At 38.6% G+C, this 23,262-nt stretch overlaps 1 protein-coding gene across 4 annotated transcripts in view; it reads right to left on the minus strand.

Annotated features, from left to right (window-relative positions):
* Window positions 1–484: 484 nt before the first annotated feature.
* Rhot1 (ras homolog family member T1) overlaps window positions 485–23,262 on the minus strand; it is a 75,637-nt gene continuing 52,859 nt past the window's right edge. Inside the window, exons 15-21 of one of the 4 annotated variants that reach the window (XM_038325588.2) lie at window positions 21,330–21,460; window positions 20,452–20,535; window positions 17,792–17,911; window positions 16,041–16,243; window positions 14,968–15,063; window positions 13,261–13,383; window positions 485–1,508 (exon numbers count right to left, since the gene is read on the minus strand). In XM_038325588.2, coding sequence (XP_038181516.1) covers window positions 1,391–1,508; window positions 13,261–13,383; window positions 14,968–15,063; window positions 16,041–16,243; window positions 17,792–17,911; window positions 20,452–20,535; window positions 21,330–21,460 — 875 coding nt within the window. In that variant the 3' untranslated portion in view covers window positions 485–1,390. The remainder of the gene's footprint in view (window positions 1,509–13,260; window positions 13,384–14,967; window positions 15,064–16,040; window positions 16,244–17,791; window positions 17,912–20,451; window positions 20,536–21,329; window positions 21,461–23,262) is intronic. The other 3 variants (XM_038325589.2, XM_038325590.2, XM_038325591.2) reach the window with 3 other exon arrangements.

Consider the following 23,262-nt stretch of genomic DNA (forward strand, 5'->3'; position numbering starts at 1 on the left):
TAATAAAAAATTTAAAATAATAAAACTGAGGGTCGCCATGTTTAATTTTCTTTTTCTTTAGAGTGAAAATGGGAAGAGGAAGGAGAGACATGGAATAAGCAAAAGAACAAGTTTATAATGGGCTAAGCTGTGATCAGTTGCTCAGGAAGTGTGAACACGTGAGAAAATGTCTCGGGACAGCAGAGGGAAAAGCCATCATGTTAAAGGTGAGGTCTAACCCTTAGCCAGCAGCAGCCACAGCAGTGGGCGCAGGCAGAGGTATGCTGGCCTCTGAGGACACATCTCCAGACTTTAGACAGATCTTGGACACACAGAGCCTACTAGGCTTCCCTCCTCCTGAGGATGGTGCTTTTGTATAAAAAATAATTTCTAAACTAAGAAAGGAAGAAAGTGGAGGAGCTGACTCCCATCTGGACAGATACTTTATAAGACAAACCCCATCACATTACACAGCAATTATTATTTAAATACCTACAAAGGTCAATGATGGAAAAAATAGGTTTATTGTGAGAGTTTATATTCATTAGATTTATTTTACCATTAAAAAAGTGCTGCCTAGATTACCCTGGCCAGATACAGAACACTTGGTGACACATGCAGCTACGGCAGAAACGACAGCAGACACGGCCATTATAGAACAGTTTCCCTTCAGATGAGATTCAGCAGCGGTCAGGGCGGCCTGTTCAAACTAAAAACATTGGTAATATACAAATTGTTTCCCATTTGATTGAAAGGGCTATAAAATCCCGCACACTGACAAGCAATGTAGTCACGCAGGTAACACCTTTGCTAGCTGCTTCTGCCTCAGCTCCTCAGTCACACTCTCAGCTACACAATTTTCTAGATTTCACAATGGCTTCGATTCTGGCCTAGCATAAGTGACAGAAACAAGTGGTTTTGGAAAGCTAACCTTGACTCCTGTGTGATCTTAAAAACAGGGAGAAATGGCTGTAGAAGCCAAAGGATCATTCTGAGTCAACGTGAAATAAATATGGGATTCAAGAATGACGCGATCTCTGGTGACTGAAACCTAGCAGGTGAGCCAAGTGAACACTATGACACTAATGTAGAAATGTCTGCAGACACCATTTCTAGGACTCGGTGTGGAGACCATATCTTGCCTGAATATATACATTATTTACAAAATATTCCCTTTTGGCCTCTGAAATTCAGTCACTTTCTTAAATTTGGCTACTAAGGTGTTTTCTTCCACATGCCAGCCAATACTGCAGTCATCACTATCAGTAAAATACTCTTATGCATGAATTACAAATATTAATAAAGTAACTCTGCATGTATAAATATCTCAATATTTCTAGCAGAATTTAAAGCATTCAGAATGTACATAAAAGTATTTGATTTTGGTAGGCCGATTATTATTATTTTTTAATCATCGCTGTTTCAATAATGCTTTGTACATAGCAAAGCCCAAAACTGCAAAAACGGTAGCACCAAAACTCGCTCGAAGCCAGAACGTGGAGCTCTTGAGGTCAGCTTGTGTCACGTGCCTGCAGTCAGAAAATAGAATTTATATTTAAAACATTATTACTAGGGAAATTTTATAGCAATCATCTAACCTAACCCTCTATCTGGGTGAAATATTAGCACACTTGTCAGGCTAATTACATATAGTAATGCTTACCCAAAACATTCATATATATGGCTATACATACAATACAAACATCAGTAAAGACAAATGTCTTTACAATTAGCTGCTACTTGGAAGTTGACACTTAAAATTTTATACACTTTTGTGACATGGGAAATAAAGTTGGATAAATCAGCTGAATACATTTTAATGTCACCACAGTCCTTCAAAGGAGAATTAGGCTGGAGTCTTACAATTCTCAGGGTCATATTCATGAAATGCAAGCAAGACAAAAACTTCTCAGGAATCAAAAACTATCTTATAAGCAGCTAATTGACACGTGACAATGATACTGTCTCAAGAGCAATTCTTAATATGTGAAAACCTTGAGACTTAGAAATTCACCCCTCTAAAAAATTCCCCCGAAAGAAGAAGGGAAGACTGATTAATGCTTAGTTTGGTTAATTCTAATTGAAGAGAAAAAAACTAAAACTAAACCCAACAAACCTTGATGTTAGTTAGACAGGCAGTGATAATGACACCAAATAAACGGCATGATGGAGTATGATTCATCAAAGGGTAATGACACAAAGAAGCTATATTATATACAATGAGAACAGGGACAGTCTGATACCACAAACTCAGTTTGTGGGCATGCTCAGTTAATAATACTGCTAAGTACCCTCAGGTGTCTCAAGTATGACAGCTTACCATGACAAGGATAAAGCTTAAATGGTTGGAACATTTTAAGTGTCAATGAAGAGAATTAGGCTGGGTTCTTAGGTAAGTGCACACAATTGAGGTGATGTAAAAACTTCCAGAAAGGGCTTAGTGAGACAGTCTTGGCTACTTTACAATTAGGCAGATTTGAAGCAAAAGACGGATACTAAAAGACCAAGATGCTGTATGCAAAGGAGTTAAGAATCAAGAGGTCAACTTTGTGCACAGCTACTTTGCCTTGGTCATATTTACATAATGTTTGGATTAGCTTTCACAAAATGCAATCTGTTCTTCTCTAGAAACCACTGCAACACAAGCCAGTGCCCCATGCATCAGCACAGCCAAACAACACATGCACTCCACATCACATCCTCACCCCAAGTCTCTTCTCAGTTATGTTGGACAAAGCAAAGTGATAGCACAGGTTTATTCTACATTGCAAGCTAGTTTTTCCAACAGGCAATGTTTTTATTTTCTTAAAAGGTTAGGGAAGAGAATATTTAGATCTCAGTTTTTTTCTAGCTGGAAAGATTCTTACGAGGCCAACCCACTGATGGTGGGAAATGTTACCTGTCATCAAGAAAAAGCTGGCCATGAGATGACTCCATGAAGATGGAATCTTCTACAGAGCTGACGGCGTGCACCTGGTGAGTGATACTGCCTTCGTCGTCTGCTAACAGCATGGCACCCCATTCAGCTACCCGGGCTTTTAACCTTTCATACACATGCACACAGTTGGCAGTTCACAGCAGGACTCACGAAAGAACGGGACTTAAAATAACATCTCTCAAATAAACATCCTACATATATTTTGGGTTCCTTTTCTATAAGATTGAATCTTATGCTTTCTATATTTAAAATATATGCATCACATAGATAATTACTGAGTTAAAAACTATATTAAAACATTCATACACTGAACAAGGAAACCTGAAGCTGCTACATGGATCCCCTACATCCCCTAGGAGACTGGTCTTAGTGAATGGACACTGAGAAAACCTTTCGGCCCTCTACCATAAGCATTGCCTGACAACATATGACAACCACAGAAGTCACTCAACTGATGCTAACAATCATGAGTCATGAAGCTTTCATAAGCTTAAAATTTCAGGATGTTGAAAAGTAAAAGTATTATATATGGAAAAAAAATGATCCCGACATTCCAAACTATTAGCTCATCAAGGATTCATACAGAAACAAACAGAGGTTGCATTTTGCATTTCCAGTAGGGAAAGAGATGGCTTAAAGCAGTGATTCTCAACCTGTGGGTCTATACGCCTTGGGGGGATGGGTGTCCACGACCCCTTCACAGAGCTCGCCTGAGACCATCACAAAACACAGATGTTTACATTATAATTCATAACAGCAGCAAAATTATAGTTATGAAGTAGCAACAAAAATTATTTTATGGTTGGGGGTCACCATATGAAGAACTGTGTCAAAGGGTCACAACACTAGAAAGGTTGAGAACCATTGCCCTAAAGTATTAGCACCGGTTCAAAGTGTATTATAGTTTTTGTTTCAATTTCGAGTTTTTGTTTTGTGGGGAATAACCTAGGGCCTGGCACATTCCATCACTGAGCTACATCCCCAGCTCTACTTATTTCCAGGCAGAGATTAGTGATGTTGATTAGGCTGGCCCTGAGCTTCTGATCCTGCCACCGCTGCCTCCCAGGGCTAGATTTACAGGCAGGAGTCACTGTTTCCAGATAGCTTGCTTTTGCTTTTTAATTTTCTCCTTTGTTCTTCAACATACAGGTACAGAGAGCAAGTATTAGTATTAAAGATAGCCATAGTCACACTAGTTCTGTCAGAATTACTTCTCATGAGTAGCCCTGAAATGAATATGTGTTTCACAAAGCTCTGCTTGTTGCTGTCATTTTCAAATTTTATTACTTATAGGGGGTAGGGAAATGGGGCAGAGTAATGCCTCGGCATACACATGAAGATCAGAGGCAAGTACGAGTTAGTCCTCTCTTCCGTTAGTAAGTCCCAGGGATTGAACTCAGGTTGCCATGCTTAGTGGAGAGTGTCTTTACCCACTAGGTCATTTTGCTGGCCCCCATCTGTATCTAAGGTCTAATTCAGCCCGTTTCCTGAGTTCTGGGAGTTTTAAGAGTGTGTCACCATAGGCAGCTTCCTTTTTGTTTTGTTTGTTGTATTTTTAAACAGCTTACTAGATTGTTTTGGTTTTTTGGGACTGCATTTCTCTGTGTAGCCCTGGCTGTAGTGGAACTCATTTTGTAGACCTGGCTAATCTCAAACTCAAGAGATCCACCTGCCTCTGTCTCTGCCTCCCAACTGCTGGGATTAAAGGTGTGCACTACCACTGGCCTGGCTAAATTTATTAGATTTTTTTTAAATGTGTTTTGCTTGTATATATGCATGTATGTGCACTACGTGCATGCTTATTGCCCTTACAGGTCAGAAGGAGGGTATCAGTATACAGAATACCCTGGAAGTGGAGTGAACCAGCATGTGGGTACTGGAAATCAAACCTGGGTCCTATGCAAGAGCCACAAATGCTTTTAACCGCTGAGTCAGCTCTCCAGCCCATTTGCCATACTTTCAGTATTATTTAATTAGTATTCTCTTGTAATTCTTAGAAAGGAATTTGAAGTTTTAATTTTCATTCCTTTCATCTTTCCATTTATCCTTTCTAACTATAACTCATAGGAAACAGATGCACTAATATAAGTGGTATTCTAATTTTACAACTCCATTTATGTATCTCAGGGATGAACTTTTAAGAAAGTACTCTTAGGTAACTATAAAGCATGAGGTTTTCTGAGTTATACTCTCCGAAGAAAGGTTTCTGGACCTCCTTGCTTCAGTTCTCCAAGTGTTTCTACCTGGCATTTCCTACATTTATGTCTAATAATAATGCCATTACTGCTATCAGTTTATTCCTCTGATTTCACTGTGTGTGTGTGTGTGTGTGTGTGTGTGTGTGTGTGTATGGGGCCAGCATGCTAACACTGACCTACAGTCCTGGTCCTGCTAGCACAGGTCTCCTAATGGAGCTAGAAGGCATGAAATATTTAACAGTTTCTCAGGAAAGACTGAGAAATCAGTGCACAGCACACAATAGAGATGAACTGGGGCAGAAATCACAAGCAAGTCGTTAACTGAGCAGCATGCCTAACAGTCACACACTTTGGGAAAGGTACAGCTTTGCCCTAGTGTCAAGTAATGCTTCCCCAAGCAGTAAGAACCCAAGTTCAGATGATTCAGATATACAGGAAATGCTCCACGATCTCTGTTGACTAGGGATGCTTAAAGAGCAAATCAGGCAAACTTTACTGTGTCATGTTCTTTAATATATGAACCAGAAGGAAAATAATCTGAAATCCTAATCAGCAGCAGCTGACTGAGAATCTGTAACACAAGTTCTTGAGTTATCTTAAATTTAACTATAGGACTACAGGGAAACCCTGTCTCAAAAACAAAACAAAACAAAACAAAATTTAACTACAGGGGCTAGAGAGATAGCTCAGCAGGTAAGAACACTGGCTGCTCTTCAAGAGGCTCTGCAGTCAAGTCCCAGCACCCACATGGTGGTTCACAACCATCTGTAACTGCAGTTCCAGAGGATCTGATACCCTCTTCTGGCCTTTTCAGGCACCAAGAATGTATGTGGTGGTGTACATACACACATGCAGGGAAAAGTATCATATACATAAATAAATCTAAAATAAAAAATCTCACCTATACGTTATAGAGATTCAAAGAGCTGACCCTAAAGCCATACACGGGGAAGTAGATGATGCATACAAGACACTAAAACAGGGTTTCTTTGTATGTATTACTTTACTACAGCATAGCATTCTAAGAGCACTTAGAGTCCTGGTATTTATGATCCTAAGAACAGATCCTTTTCACAATATAATTCTATGAAAAAGCAATTCATGGGCTGGAGAGACGGCTCAGAGGTTAAGAGCATTGCCTGCTCTTCCAAAGGTCCTGAGTTCAATTCCCAGCAACCACATGGTGGCTCACAACCTTCTGTAATGGGGTCTGGTGCCCTCTTCTGGCCTGCAGGCATACACACAGAGAGAATGTTGTATAGATAATAAATAAATAAATATTTTTTAAAAAAAGAAAAAGCAATTCATTTTGGTGTGATAAATAAAAATCCTTTTCTTTAAAAGGGCACCTAAAGAAACATCAATTCAAACTTTATAAGGAAAGAAGTTGGGTGATTATCAAAGTAACATAGACAATTAGTAGTAGTCCATTAGTAAATAGCTTAAAATAAACACCATATATAATCAGTTCTAAAATGTATTAAAAATACAATGGGGACAATGTCTATCCAAGTATCTTTAAGTCAGCAAATAGTGTGAATTATGTACTTTGAAACCAAACATGAAAAAATAATTTATATGGCTAATGCAAATAAAATAAAATGAAAAATCCTAAAGCAATCTAAGCACCAATGAAAATCGCACAAAAATAATGAATTGTAAAATAAACAATTATGATTAAATTGCAAGTTAAGAAAAGTGGGAAGATTACACATAGAAACCATGCTTTGAAAGAGAACGAGAGTATTTAAAAAGGGAGAAAAAATATGACCAAAACTTACTGAACAAAAAATTTTTAAAGATGACTAAAAATCACCAAGTAGCAGAGGCGACTGAGTGAAAAAGAGCACCCAAAGGACAGGTCAACTCCACAGCACTCTCCTATAACATCATCACATAAAGCAGGGGTGTTCTTAAGTTAGAATAATAGGCAATTGAGGTGGGATTCCCCTCTGTATGCTGTCAATACTACAGGTTAATAAAGGACTGTCTTGGGCCAGCGAAGGGCAGAATAGAGGTAGGTGGGGAAAACTAGACTGAATGTTGGGAGAAAGAAGGAGGAGTCAAGAGACGCCATGTAGCCACCAGAGGGGAAAGACACAAGCTGCCAGCAGGAACCTTGCCAGTAGGCCACAAGCCTCATGGTAAAATATAAAATAATGGAAATGGGCTAACTCTAGATGTAAGAGCTAACCAGCAATACACTTAAGTGATTGGCCAAGCAGTAATTTAATTAATATAGTTTCTGTGTGGTTATTTTGAGTCTAAGTGGCTGAGAACAAACAAGCAGGCTCCTACAACAGGTAATAAAGGAGAATTCTGGGTAATTCAAAGAAACAATCAAGCTCATTCCTATATACTCAGTTTATCACTTTCAGATCCCAAAAGTATTTAAAAATTAAAATGATCTCAAAAGGTATTTTCCCCAATTAGCATAATTTGCACTTTTGGAAATGAAAGTCTTTCCAAAGATAAAATGATCTGACTATATGTTTTCTTATTTTTAAAAATTATTTATTCATTGGCTGGGCGATGGCGCATGCCTTTAATCCCAACACTCGGGAGGCAGAGGCAGGTGGAACTCTGTGAGTTTGAGGCCAGCCTGGTCTACAAGAGCTAGTTCCAGAACAGGCTCTAAAGCTACAGAGAAACCCTGCCTTGAAAAACCAAAAAAGAAAAAAAAATTTTATTATGTATACAGTGTTCTGCCTGCATGTATCCCTCCAGAAGACGGGACCAGATCTCATTACAGATGGTTGTGAGCCACCATGTAGTTGCTGGGAATTGAACTCAGGACCTCTGGAAGAGCAGTCAGTGTTCTTAACCTCTGAGCCATCTGTGTAGCCCAATCTGACATGGTAATGATCCTTCAAATGTATTTTAATTCATAAAATTCTAGTTATTCATAGTTCTAAAGAAAAACACAAAACTGTTCAGGTAAGAAATATATGTCTATGCAGCCCTTGATGCCCTGGAACTATGTAAGCCAGGCTTGGCTGGAACTCACAGGGATCCCCTGTCTCTGCCTCTGGGGTGTTGGGATTAAAGCAAGTGTCTGTAAACCTGCCGCTATGTCCTACTTTCTTTAAATCTCTTAGCGGAAAGTGAAAACACTCTTCAGGGTATGAGACTCAGTGAAAAGTCCTCAGATGACTTTTAATAAAGTAACTCTCTCCCTCTCTTTCTTTCCTGCTTATATTAATTACATTAATTAAGATATGTTAAGCATGGCAAACCAATAAGTGACCAACCACCAAACACTGTCAAAACCTGAGAAAACAGAGACGTTTCCATTCTCGTCCCACCATCCAAACACTTTTTCTTGGGTGAGTAATGAACTATGGGTGAAGAACAGAGACACTGCCTTCCTTGGTGGCCCTTCTTTCCTGTCCTGTTTGGGACATGACCTTGAACTTGGAGCGATATTCTGCCTCAGCACTACACCGTACTCTGGTGTGCCCCCATTTTCAGGAAACTACCTTAAAACTAACACTGCAAAACAACTGCCTGTAAACATTCTTTGTCCTGGTAATCTCAAAAGTTTGTAATGGGTATCTGTCAATTACCAGGAAATTTCATGTTAAATTTTGTTTGCTTGTTTTTTTGACAAAAGGTCTCAAAACCCTGGCTATCCTGGAACTCACTTTATATTGGCCTCAAACTTGGAGATCTGCCTGTCTCTGCCTCTCAAGTGCTTGGGAAAGGTGTGTGCTACCACACCTGGCTTAGGTGTTTTTTTTTTTGTTGTTGTTGTTTTTGTTTTTTTGTTTAGACCTGAGTCTCATTCTAGCCCAGGCTGATTTAGAACTCATTCTGTGTGTTATGCTAGCCTTAAACCCATAGTAATTCTCCTGCCTCAGCCTGCCTAGTATTGAGATTAGAGCTAATACCATACCAAGCTCTTGTCACATAAAATGTTATTTTTAAGCTTTTGTAGAATAGAAAGCCAGCCAACACCAGTGCTACAGCACACAGGGCTACAGCTGAATAGTTACTGCCGTTATGTTATAGACAGGCCCGTCTCAGCCACCATCTCTCCTCACACTTCCACATCACTTACCTAGAATGCTAGGTCCTTTGGGAACTGAGTTTTGACCTCAGCTCACCTGTGCTACTTCTCTACACCCTTCTATAACCCAGAAGAAATTTAGCACAGAACCCCCGAAGTTCACTGCACTTCTATCCAATGTATGGCAAAGCAGCAACTGAGGTAAGAAAGAGTCCTCTGAAATATACATTGTTTTCTTCCTCATCTTTCCATCTTGACTACCAGATTACCAATGAGGAGTGCTGACACATTATTAAATTACTTCCCACTTTAACAGGTGTGACAGATAGGGCTGACTTGTTTGAAGACTGCAGTGTAGAGCAAGCACATCAATTTAAAGCATCTCCAGTCTCACCTGGAAACTGCATCAACCTAAGGGGAAATTGTCACCAATGATACAGAAAAGGAATCAGTCTGCTATGATAGCAATTAAGAGATTCTAGAATATATAATGAAATAGGTCGTTTGTAATCAGTAATTACTGCAAAAGGAGGTTCACCAAGAATAAAACATCAAGCATGTCACTTCCTAGTTAATAAAATAATCCACTGGTAAGTCAGGAGAACATGATGAAAATTGTACACTGATTCCAGAAAACCCTTCCCTGAAACTCCTGATAGATAAGAAGATGCAAAGTGTACTAGATAATAACATGCAATGTATAGCAGGCAGTAATATGCATTGTGTATACTAGATAATGTGTGTATACTAGGTAATATACAATTTATAACAGGTAATAATATGCAGTGTATACTAGATTATAATACAATATACAATGCATATTAGGTAAGAATAAATATTTTATTTTGATATTTGGAGCTAGGTTCTCAGAATGGAGTACAGTCAGACCTCAAAGTCACTGTGTAAACTAGGCTGGTCTTGAACTGGAGATCCTCCTGCCTCAGCTTCCTGACTGAGTACTGGGATTGCAGGTGTGTGCCACCATTGTGGAATATTAATTTAACTAGGCAAATATGTGTTACATTTGCTTCTGCTACTTTTGTTTTTTTGGTTTTTTTTGAGACAAGGTTTCTCTCTATAGCTTTGGAGACTATCCTGGAACTCGCTTCTCCAAACCAAGCTAGCCTCGAACTCGCAGAGATCTGCCTGTCTCTGCCTCTCGAATGCTGGGATTAAAGGCATGAACCACCACGGCCTGTCTCTCTGCTGCCTTTGTTAATGATGTAAAGATGTGTTACATTTGTTTGTGCTGAATGTTTAATTATGTAACACTTGTTTTACCTTACCTGCCTAAGGCACCTGATGGTCTAATGAAAAGCTGAGGCTGGGCAGTGGTGGCGCACGCCTTTAATCCCAGCACTGGGGAGGCAGAGGCAGGCGGATCTCTGTGAGTTCGAGACCAGCCTGGTCTACAAGAGCTAGTTCCAGGGCAAGCTCCAAAACTAGAGAAACCCTGTCTTGAAAAACAAAAACCAAATAAAAAGCTGAATGATCAACAGTTAGGCAGAGGGAGAATAGGAGGGACTGGCAGAGAATAAAGAGGAGAAGCAATCTAGAGAGAGAAGGAGAAGAGAATGAGGGAGAAAGAGGGATGCGCCTGGGGCCAGAAGCCAGGTAGCCGTCAGTCAGCCATGGAGACAGCAGGAAAGTAAGATATACAGAAAGAAAGGCAAAAAGCTCAGAGGCAAAACGTAGATAAAGAAAAACAGATTACAGGTGTATCCCCCCACACATGGCTCAAGAATATTTTTTTTCACTAGCTGAATTTTATGTTTATCACTTACAGAGTTCCCAATGGCTTGTTCACGTCTCTCTCTTTTCAATCTCTGAGTAGTCAACATTATTTATCAGTAACTTAAAAACTTAAACACATCTAATCTATGTGATTCGAAAATAACAAAATTATAGTTATATAACGGGACAAATTATAAAAATAATGTTTGAATGATTGTGCTAGGACAAATGGATTAAAAATAACACTTAGTAAAGAGATGTACGTACTTACATTTACATTTAAAATGTCAACTAAGATATTAAAAGCGCAATTAGAGAGGAAGGGACATTTGCCTCTATAATTTTTCATATGAAGAAATGGTCCAATTTCAACTATCCCCAAGTTAAGTGTGTGTGTGTGTGTGTGTGTGTGTGTGTGAACGGTGGGATGGGGGATAGAACTTTAGTCACATACTAGTCAGGTGTTGGACATGTGAGGAACATGGCTGCTCTCAGTTCTGGACCAGACAGACAACACCTGGAGCACTCTTGTTGGCACCTGCTAATTTAAGGGGATTTCAGATGATGACAATCAGGAATGATGAAGTTACTAAAAGCACCTAATTTAAATGAAAGCTAAAAGAAATGGGGTGTTCTACCTGGAGAAGAGAAAACAAGGGGAGACATGATGGTTGTCTTCAAGTATCTGAAGGATTGCTATACTGATGAGGGAGAGTGGTTGTATGTTGTTCTAAAGGACAGAACCTAAAGGAATAGAGAAAGCTGCAGGAAAAAAATTCAAAGCAAGCAGGATGGTGGAGACAACATTCCTTTAATCCCAGCACTTGGGAGGCAGAGGCAGGTGAGTCCCTGTGAATTTGAGGCCAGCCTGGTCTACAGAATGAGTTCCAGGACAGCTGAGAGAAATTCTGTCTCGGGAGTGAGCACAAAAACAAAACAAAACCAAACCAAACCAAACAAAACAAAAAACAAGCAAAAGCAAAAAGCAAAGCCTCTCTCTAAAAATGGAAGCCACAGGCAAATAGCTGCCTCTCAGGAAGGCATGCAAGGAAGCATTCTCATGGGAATAGCCAGATGAATTCCAGAATCTTCCAACTCTTAAGATCCAGAGCTCCTAGGTTTGTTCAGTTTGAACTAGCCTTGTATTTCTGTCAGTTACCATGGTGGAGTTTGGTCACTCCTTTACAAGATGCTCTCAAACGACAGAGACAAGAGCAAGGTAATCCCCTCACAGCAGTGCCTTCAGGGGGCTGCATCCTTATTCTGGAGGTGCTAGTGCTCAAAGCACCACTGAAACCCTTACAGAACACTGTCAAAACTAGCTTCCATCTCTTGCATATCAGTTAACATTTCACGGGTTCAGCTGCTGTGTCGATGGTGATCATATATGATGATTATTTGATCTAGCTAGACTCTAGCTAGGATAGAGATGTAGTTAGAGTATTCAAGGAAGAACCAAGTAGCTAGGCCATCTTGACCATCTGTTTAATCAAGCCTGGCTCTTAATGATATTTAGATGACTTCAAAAACCAAAATCATCCTTAGATAGATACAAACTAAACATTATGTAGGCTTTAAATAAAATAAAAAAAAAAAACAAAAAAAAACCCACTGATTTACAAAAGGGTAGCAAGATCAGAATAGGAATAAAGTTCATTACTTTGAGAGAATGAAAGCATCACTTTCCCCCCTTCATTTGTAACAGAATACATTGCTTTTTAGGGTTATGTCATAGTTTAACTTGCTTATTAAAATGACTTCAATAAGTAATGTGCCTGTTTGGAATAAGCAAGTCTAACAAACCTGGGGCGGGGGGCTCAGAATCTAACATTATAGCTCTTTTTTCTCTTTTTCCATATTCCTTAAAGTTTTTAAAGTTCATTATTACTCTCATTTCCAGAAATCATGTTCTTTCAAATAAACATTCCCTCAAAAGGAATACTGGAATTACAAATGGTTTCAAGAAGAGAGAATCTGGTTCATATTAGTATGGTTTGCATATGATATTTCATAGGAACACAAACTAAGTACAGTACATTGTTTCTGATTTTGGATTGACATGTCTTTTCTTCACTACAAAAAAACTCCTAGTCAACAACGGACACCCAAAAGATCCATATACATACTACCTCTTAAAATGGAACAGGTTGCTAACTTTCCTAGTGAAAAAGACTCAAAATATTGTTTAATAGTTCCCAAAATAGATCTATTAATTAAAAAAAGCATTATTAATGGTGATTCCCAAACTAAACATTGTCATCATATTGAGACTTTCAGTGGGAGTTAGTAGGGGTCAGCTGACTTGTTGCATTTATAGTGAGTAGCTGTATAATAAATAGTTATCCACTTTTTCTTTTGTATTTTAACAGAATGCCTGGTACCCAGTAAATAAAGTTAAGAACCTGTTAAGAACTGCAGTGAAGATTTTGTTCTTTACAGATTGCAGCAAGTCTGAGTTGAGGAAGTTCTGACAGATGCAAAATGTACACCTGTTGCAGGTGCACATACAGCGTAACCGGGCATGGCTGTGAAAACACACAGAAGGACAGGGTTGAGTTCTTTCTTATAAATATGGCACAAGTCGAGTGTGCCAACTTAAAAAAAGAAAGATTTAGGCATATGCAACACTCTTTGTAGAAAGGAAAAGGACAGTGTGGGGCATGCTAAAGTTGTGCAGAATTCCACATTTGCTGAAAACATAGTAAGCAGCAAGAGTTCTTCCTCTCTCCCTATAGAAAATCTAGGGAATATTAGCTAATACTTTTTAAAAAATTGTTGAAGGGGGAATGGAATCGTTATTAGTTGAGTTTTAGTGGAATAAATATGCACAGCAATAGATGGCACCCTCATCTAAATTAATAAAAATGAAACTTGAGTAAGCCATAGCGCCAACTGAAAGGACAAGGTTTGCTAGCATTGAATAGCCACTCCCTCCTCTACCTCCTCCCTCAGCATACACACATGCCTGAACCAGGAAGGAGAAGGGTGACAAACCACGAAAGTCGACAGACGAGTATATTCAACCCCGAGAAGATATGAACAACATCGTCTTTAGTTCACCAAGCACCCTGGCTCCCAAAGGAAATCAGAGTGCTTCAGCAATTTGTACTAGAAGAAACACAGGGTTAATTCCAGCTGCAAAACACAGCAGCTGTAAGTATGATGGATGAGACTCTGATAAGGATGTAAAAATCTCGTGAGCCAATTGAATCAGTTATGAAATTGAAGGGCTTTCTGACTCCTTTCTGGTTGAGTGAAGTCACTGGTTAGCACAGGCACATGGGTGACCCATTTCACCTAAGACCTGACTACAATGCAGGACCTTCAATGACTGCTCAGTGGTCAAACAAAACCATTACACCACCCATGACGAGGTACTGACTGGCGCGGAACCCACTGAGAGAGAATCATCTGACGAATTAATGCCATCACTTCTTGTGACATCTGATCATTTTTAGAGACTTCTCAGTCAAATGATTGGTCCAATCTGCCTTGGCTTTAGCTTGTGAGAGCTGATGAGACCACAGTGCATGGTGGCATGGCTGTGGGCATTAGCAGCTTCCCAATAGTGCCTAATTCCCAATATAAAGAAAAACAAGAATTTTGAGAATCAATGCTTAAGAATTTTCTTTTTAAAACCTGGCTTGTGATAGGAATTACATCACTGTTAACAAGACACTGCCAGCTGTCATACTGGAATCCATCTGTGATTTTATAAACTGAATCTAACTTCCACATCCACAAGGTTCCACCCACCAAAAAGGAGAGATGCAAAGTATGCTGAGCAACAGGGAGATGCTTCATGAGAAGTAGTTTGGTATTAATTACACAAGAAGTGTCTATGTATGTACATTTATCATATATACACACACGAGTTAGCATAAGTGTTTAGAGACGCAGCTCTTGTCACACTTGCAGTCCCCCTCTGCGGCTGGAGAGGCACACTGACATAACAGAGACAGCACTGTAAGTTACAGCTAGGCAATGAATCTAACCAAGCAGTGTGTTTCTAGATATTTCTAAATACTAACAGCAAGGAAGGAGATTTGGCCACCCTATAAGAAAATGTAAACAAAATCCCACAGAATCATAAAGAAAAAGCAACTTACAAAGCAGTTTTTAGAAAGAACCAGATTTTTCTCAAATTCTCTATTCTATCAGTGCTGCCCATGTCTCGGGAGAGGCTGCCTCTGTAATGATCCTCTCTGTAGATAACATACATGAGAGTTGTAAAGCAAAGGTGAAACAGAAAGAAGGTTTTAACTCTTATATTAATAGGAATGATTTGTCTTCCAATACAAACAGAAAGTCAAAGGCCTGCTGCTTTTTTTTTTTAAGGTCTTTTAATAGAATACCAGTATATTATGTCTTTAAAAATCTGTATAAATTAATACCTTTTTGGAAAACATCAGTCTTTGTTTTCAACGATGTTTAATTATTACTATTGTATAAGAGTACTGTATTAATTATACTTTATTCTACCTAGTTTTCATGAGAAAATGACCTCAAGGTTAAAAGAATAATAAACAGAATTTGCTCTAAACTTCTGAGAAACGCACTGCCTGACAAGCTGCTTTGTTGTCAAACAGAATTTATACACACACACTACTTGAGTGGGATGTCATTAAGATCATGCAAATTTAAGGCAGTTAGTGAACTATGAAGATAACCATAATTATATGCTTGTACATATGCATGTATAGATATAATAAATGTACATGAAACTTGTGGCTAAAATAATACAAAATATTCCACTGTAATTTTTTTTACAGAACTTTAAAAAAAGACAAATCTTGAATTCAAACATAAAGTTCAATGTAAATTCTCAAGACTTTAGAATTCTTCACACACCAAAGGCCAATTAATCAACAGAAAAATCAACTCCATTTTATCATAGCAGGATTACTTTTCAATGCTGGGTGGTAGCTGTGCTTTATTATACTATCCTGTTAGGACAGCTACAGCCTGCTCAGAAAATATACAAGTACTCTAGAAGCACAGTTTATATCATTTATGACACTCAAAGCAACTTGCAGTTGCTCAAATTTATCCCTTCTCATCACAAAGTCTCTTTCTGTTGCTGAACAATGAATGTCTATGTGACAAACATCTTTCATGGCTAATGGCATGCAATGTTACTATGAACCATGCAACATGAAAATGAGACAGAGCAAGTACTTACGGATACATGGCCATTGTTGTCAGTTTAACAAAGATATCCTTACTGGGTGCATCAGCAGTGTTGCAAGTGAAGGCTTGAGGTGGAGGCATTTTGTGTTTCCTGCAGAAATCAGTAGGTGAGATACTATGTTCTTGTTTAACTTCATGCAGGTCTGACTTTGCAGCTACAATTAAGCAGGGAATTCTGCTGTCCATAAAATGTTGCTATGGAATAAAAAAAATGAAATCAAATATGGATGGCAAATTCAAAAATTACTATTTAGCTAGATGTAAATGAAAAACACTTCCCAAGACAGGCAAAGCAACTATAATTGCAAAGGGAGAAAACGAAGTGAGAAGCAAAGTTTGGAAGAACTAGGGCAGTCTCCTGCTGTTATGCAAGAACAGAACTGCTTTTCTGGAGTAGGTTACAAAACAGACCTACCCTAATTCTCAAGAGTCACTCTAAATTTTTTTTAAGATTTTACTTATTTATTATGTATATATGCTTGCATGCCAGAAGAGGGCATGAGATCTTATTACAGATGGCTGTGGTTGCTGGAAACTGAACTCAGGACCTCTGGGAGAGCAGTCAGTGCTGTTAACCTCTGAGCCATCTCTCCAGCACAAGTGACAGTAATTTTTTTTTTCTTTTTTCTTTTTTTGGTTTTTTGAGACAGGGTTTCTCTGCAGCTTTTTTTTTTTTTTTTTTAGAGCCTGTCCTGGAACTAGCTCTTGTAGACCAGGTTGGCCTCGAACTCACAGAGATCCGCCTGCCTCTGCCTCCTGAGTGCTGGGATTAAAGGCGTGCGCCACCACCGCCCGGCTAAGTGACAGTAATTTTTTTTTTAAATATTTATTTATTTATTATGTATACAATGTTCTGTCTGTGTATGTGCCTGCAGGCCAGAAGAGGGCACCAGACCCCATTACAGATGGTTGTGAGCCACCATGTGGTTGCTGGGAATTGAACTCAGGACCTTTGGAAGAGCAAGCAATGCTCTTAACCTCTGAGCCATCTCTCCAGCCCCCCGACAGTAATTTTTAACATGTTAAAATATATACCTATTTTCTATACTGGAAAAATCATTCTTTATATTGCCGTTATACTTTCACCACACAATACATTTATATACAACAGCTGCAGTAATGCTGGACACATTTAAAAATATATGGTTGTGCCATTTCTGTACTGTAGAATGAAGATTATTGTTTTTAGTGTTTGCAAAACATCTCACAAGATATTTATCTTTTCTGGAAAGCCATTCTTCAACTGTTAGTTATTTGGATTTTTTCAAAGTTTTTGATATTAAAAACAGTATTAGGATAAATACTTTTGTACATATAGCTTTCTCTTCCTATTGACTCCTGTTGATAGCCTTAAAGAAAATGATACATTTTGCAGACCTTTGGTTTATTCCCTTGTTCTGGTTGTTATTCTTTGGCAATATATATATAATCCTTTGCACTCCTAACAGCCAAGAAGGTCTTATATTAATGCAAAAGTTCTCAATTAGAAATACACACCAAAGTCACATGTAGATAAAAACATGTTACTTCCTATGACCAGGACTTTATTAGTGTAGAATGAAATAAGGATTTTCAAGAATAGGACACATAGATGCATATATTTAAAAAAAAGAACCCAACTAAACAACAAGAAGAAAGCCCTCTGCAGTCTACTTTGTTTTATTTTCTGACTAGGACACACCACACTGCAGATTCTGAAAATTCTATATGAAGCTACAATTAGTCATGGCCATAAAAACAAACCTTAAAAATCCTGGCACAGTATTCAAAGGATTTGGGATTAGTGACATCATATACCAGGCATACAACATCACAAATGATCTCCTCTTCAGTTAGAAATTCCGACTCTGAAATATCGTGCAGCTTGTAAAAACAAAAAGACAATGGGAAACTAAGAATCACAATACTGATATAAAAGTAACTTGACAAATTTCAAATAAGACACGAAAGCAAACATAGTCCAAAACACGGAAAATGATTTACAAAGAACATAAGAATATTAATAGTCAGCAACGCCTACTGAGTACTAATATTTAAAACTACATGGGACAAACGAGATTTAATAAAAACTTACAGAACCTTTATCAGAAATAGTAAAATTTTATAATATCATAAAATGCATAACATTTGTTTAATGTGATTATCTGAGAAACTATTTCCAAAAACAAAGCACGGATGTATTCTGATTATTATTATATTTTTTTGGTGCTTTTATTTGTTGTTGTTGTTGTTTTGAGACAGGGTTTCTGTGTAGTCTTGGCTGTCCAGGAACTCATTCTGTAGACCAGGCTGGCCTTGAGCTTGGCGATCCACTTGCCTCTGTCCTGGAACTAAAGGCGAGTGCTACCACTGTGGATGTTTTCTAATATACAGTTGTTAGATGCTCCTCACAGGAATACAGCTTGGTTAGAAACTTGTCTCATCACACAGTTAATCTATTGTGAACCAAGTCTGAAACTGAAACCACAGTACCCAAAGAGAACATGTAACCTTCCTACTCTATTTCACCACTATTTTTTCTTTTCATATACTTTTTTGTTTGTTTGTTTTGTTTTGTTTTGAAGACAAGGTTTCTCCGTAGCTTTGGAGCCTGTCCTGGAACTAGCTCTTGTAGACCAGGCTGGCCTCAAACTCACAGAGATCCGCCTGCCTCTGCCTCCCAAGTACTGGGATTAAAGGCGTGCCACCACCACCCGGCTTTCATATACTTTTATACTTCTATATTCCTCCAAAATAAACACATAAACTTGGTTCAGATTATAGATAAAACACCAAGAACCAGCAGTGATTTTATACTAATTTCTAACCAATAATATTAGAATTTAAAGTTAATATTTTGACGTAATTAGTTTAATAGCATGGATGACACCTATGTATTGCATGTGTGTAAATATCAGAGAATAACTTTTTTATTACTTATTTATTATGTATAAAATATTCTGTCTGTGTGTATGCCTGCACGCCAGAAGAGGGCACCAGACCCCATTACAGATGGTTGTGAGCCACCATGTGGTTGCTGGGAATTGAACTCAGGACGTTTGGAAGAGCAGGCAGTGCTCTTAACCTCTGAGCCATCTCTCCAGCTCCCCAGAGAATAACTCTTGAAGTTGGTTTTCTCTTTCCATCTTTATGTGGGATTCCAGGGATCAGATTCAGGCCATCAGGTTTTGTGGCAAGCAAACCAATAGTAACTAAAACAACAACAACAAAAAAAAAGCATTTGGGAGGCAAGGGCAAGTGTATCTCTGTGAGCTTGAGGCCAGCCTAGTCTACATAGTGAGTTCCAGGCAAGCCAAGGACACAACTAAACCAAACCAAGGGGCTGGAGAGATGGTTTAGTGGTTAAGAGCAGTGGCTGTTCTTCCATAGGTCCCGAGTTCAATTCCCAGCAACGATATAGTGGCTTATAATGATCTGTAATGAGATCTGGTGCTACCTTCTGGCATAAGGTGTACATGTGGGCAGAACACTATATACATAATAGATAAAAAAATCTAAATAAATAAAAACCAAAACCAACCAACCAAAGATTTACGTGTTTGTGGGGTGGGGAGAATTGAGGGGAGTAGTGTGACTGTTCGTGCATGTACATGAGGATGCCTGTAGAGACCAGAAGTGGGCTCTGGATTCCCTATAGCTTGTGAACTTCCAGATGGAGGTGCTGGGAACCAAACTTGGATCCTCTACAAGAGGAGCACATGGTCTAAACTGCTGAACCATCTCTCTCTAGTCCCCCAACGGCAGATTTATAAAATTAAAATGGCAAAAAAAGGGGAGGGGGAAGATTTTGTTTTGTTTTCCTTCTGTCTGAGTTTCTTTCTTTTTTAAATTTATTTATTTTTATTGTTGTTTTGCCTATATGTATGTCTGCATGAGGGTGTTGGGTCCTGGAGTTACAGACAGTTGTGAGTTGCTATGTGGGTGTTGGGAATTCAACCAAGGTCCTCTGGAAGAGCAGTCAGAGCTCTTAATTGCTGAGCCATCTCTCCACCTGTCTGAGTTTCTTTCTTTCTTCCTTCTTTTATTTTTTAGAGACAGGGTTTCTCAGTAGCTATGAAGTCAGTCCTGGAACTCACTCTGTAGACCAGGCTGGCCTCGAACTCACAGAGATCCGCCTGCCTCTGTCTCCCAAGTGCTGGGATTAAAGGTGTGTGCCACCACTGCTGGACCTGTCTGAGTTTCTTATTATGGGGTAGCTAACAAAAAAGTTCATAGTTCCACCTTTATGTATAGTCACGTAATCATTACACAGAATCAATGGAATTAACATTCCAATGATTAAACCAAAATGACAAGTATCACATACATTCTACACACAGCCATATAAATGAAAGCTAATTTGTTTCAGACTCATTTAAAAATGTACCCAATACTTCAAGTCTTTGTATTACAGAAGATCTTACCAACAAGTATTTCTCTTGTCCATATACATAGACAGTGTTAATTGCATAATAGGATTTATGATCATCACGAATTTTCTTCTGCCTCTAAAAATAGAACCAAAAATAAAATATTAAAGTAACTTCATCAGCACATACCTTTGTCCATGTGTGGGTATGTAACAAGCAAAAACACATTCATCCCTCTCTAGATTGCTGTTTATCAGTAACAGCAGGATACTGGTTTTATATTTCTTAGCTCTGAGGGTCTTAGACAAAAGGTGCGTTTATTTTGCATAAAGTAAAAGCAGTAGCTGAAGCGGTAGCAAACGGGATTAGTGAGCAGACTTTGGAGCCATCTACTGACAATTCTCATAGTGCAATCTGGTTTCACATGAGAACCTTATGTGAACAGTACTCTTAGTCAAGGAAATAGTCAAAACTAAGTATCAGCACTTATTTGATACATGAACTTCATGCCACACTCCATTAGGTGTTTTCATGTGTGCAGTCATTTAATCTCTATCTGAACACTGATTTTCTAAAGAACAGCTAACACCAGTGAAGCAAGATAGATACCTTTTTTTTTAAAAAATTTTTCGAGACAGGGTCTCTCTGTAGCTTTGGAGCCTGTCCTGGGCAAGATAGATATTTCAACAGGATTACTGTTACTTTGTTTGCACTAAGTAGTTCCAACTGACCTAGAACTAGCTATGTTTCAAGGCTAGCCTCAGACTCCAAGTTCTGGGTGTACCAACTGTTACAGTTTAGACTGTACAGCACTAATATAAATAGACCGATCAATAACTTCTAATAATTACCTAAAAGGGATAATGCCTATGAAAACTTTTGTAAACTTATAAATATTTGTTAGAAAAAAATTATATTCTGACAATACTCACCATTAAGTTTCTTCCAAGAAGAGCCTGAAGAACTCCACTTTTCCCACAGCCTTTCACTCCGATTACATTACATCTGAACACATTTCTCTGAGTCTGTTTTTTCTGTAGGTCAATCTTTTTATCTCTTGTTACTAAAACAAAACAAAACCAAAAACATGAACACATACCACAAAGACTCACTAAACCTCTATTCCACCATCTATAAAATTATAAAATTATTGCTGCATTTCACTTTTAGAAATGTTTGATTTACAAACAAACATAATGTTGGGTGGTGGTCCAAGCCTTTAATCACACCAGATCTTTGAGATGGAGGCCAGGCTGGCCTATAGAGTGAGAATAGCCAGGGCTACACAGAAAAACCCTGTCTCAAAACAAAAAACAAACAAACAAACAAACAAAAACACAGGGATGGAGAGATGGCTCAGCGGTCAAGAGCATTGTCTGCTCTTCCAAAGGTCCTGAGTTCAATTCCCAGCAACCACATGGTGGCTCCCAACCATCTGTAATGAGGTCTGGCGCCCTCTTCTGGCCTGCAGACATACACACAGACAGAATATTGTATACATAATAAATAAATATTAAAAAAAAACAAATAAACAAAAAAGCCCAGCAGTGGTGATATAGGCCTTTAGATCCCAGCACTCGGGAGGCGGGGCAGGCAAATCTCTGTGAGTTAAGGCCAGCCTGGTCTACAAGAGCTAGTTCCAGGAGGAAAGGCTCCAAAACTACAGAAAAAAACAAAAACAAGAAATCAAAAAAGAAAACAAAACAAAGTCAAAGCTATGCAATTAGCACAATAAAGCACCATATTTCTTTCTTTTGGGGGTGGGGTAGGTAAAGAAAGTTTGAGGCAGGATTTCATGTCACCTAGACTGGTGTCCAAGTCCCTACTAGCTGAGGATGACCTCTTCATCACTTTCATCATTGGAGTACCAGGGAATAGAACAGAAGCAAATGAACTCTAACCCCTTTGATAAGTAATAAAATGAAATTGTCAAGTCATGAGCAAAACTAATAAAGACATAGAATGAGATGAGTTTATCTTCACTCTTTACAATATTTGAAATGATTTCTTATTTTTTTCCTTATGATAATTTTGTTCATATTTCTAAATCCATTTTAAACATTTATATCAGTAGGTATTAATAATAATGGGTCTCATTTTCATACATGTATATAGTACATTATGATGATAATTATCCTTCCCAATTCCCACTCATTTCTTTCCCACTCTCACTGATCCCCTTCTCCTTTCTGACCAGTTTTTCATGTCCTTTTTAAAAATTAATTTATTTTTATTTCATGTGCATTGGTGTTTTGCCTTCATGTATGTCTGTGTGATGGTGTTGGATCCCCTGGAATTAGGATTACAGAAAGATGTGAGCTGTCATGAAGGTGCTGAGAATTGAACCTAGAACTTCTAGAAGAGCAGCCTGTGATTTTAACCACTGAGCCATCTCTCCAGCCTCATTTTCATGTTTTTGTTTTCTTATGACTCATTAGTGTTGCTTACAGGAACATGAGGAGTTATTTATAGGGAATGGCATCTCACTACTTGTCAGTGGCTACACCACTGAAGAAAATGTCTTCTCCTCCTCCCAGCAGTAATTAACTACCTACACATCCTCAGAGAGGGGAGAAGTTTCACAAACCCCCGAGGTACCAACCGTTTGCAGACCCTGTGTAAATACTTATAGCTTTTGTGTTCAATGCAATGGTCCTGTTCTTGTCAATTTAAAAAATTATGTGTATGGGTGTTTTGCCTGTATTTATGTATGTGTGTGCTTTGTGGTCCTGGAGGTCAGAAGAGAATGCTGGATCCCTAGGAATAGTTACAGATGTCTATGAGGCACCACGGGGGTGTTGAGACTCCAACAAAGGTCCTGTGCAAGAACAGTCAGGGCTCTTTTCCACGGAGCCATCTGTCCAG

Source organism: Arvicola amphibius, chromosome 4 (genome assembly GCF_903992535.2).
Source record: "Arvicola amphibius chromosome 4, mArvAmp1.2, whole genome shotgun sequence".
NCBI classification, from domain to species: Eukaryota; Metazoa; Chordata; class Mammalia; order Rodentia; family Cricetidae; genus Arvicola; species Arvicola amphibius.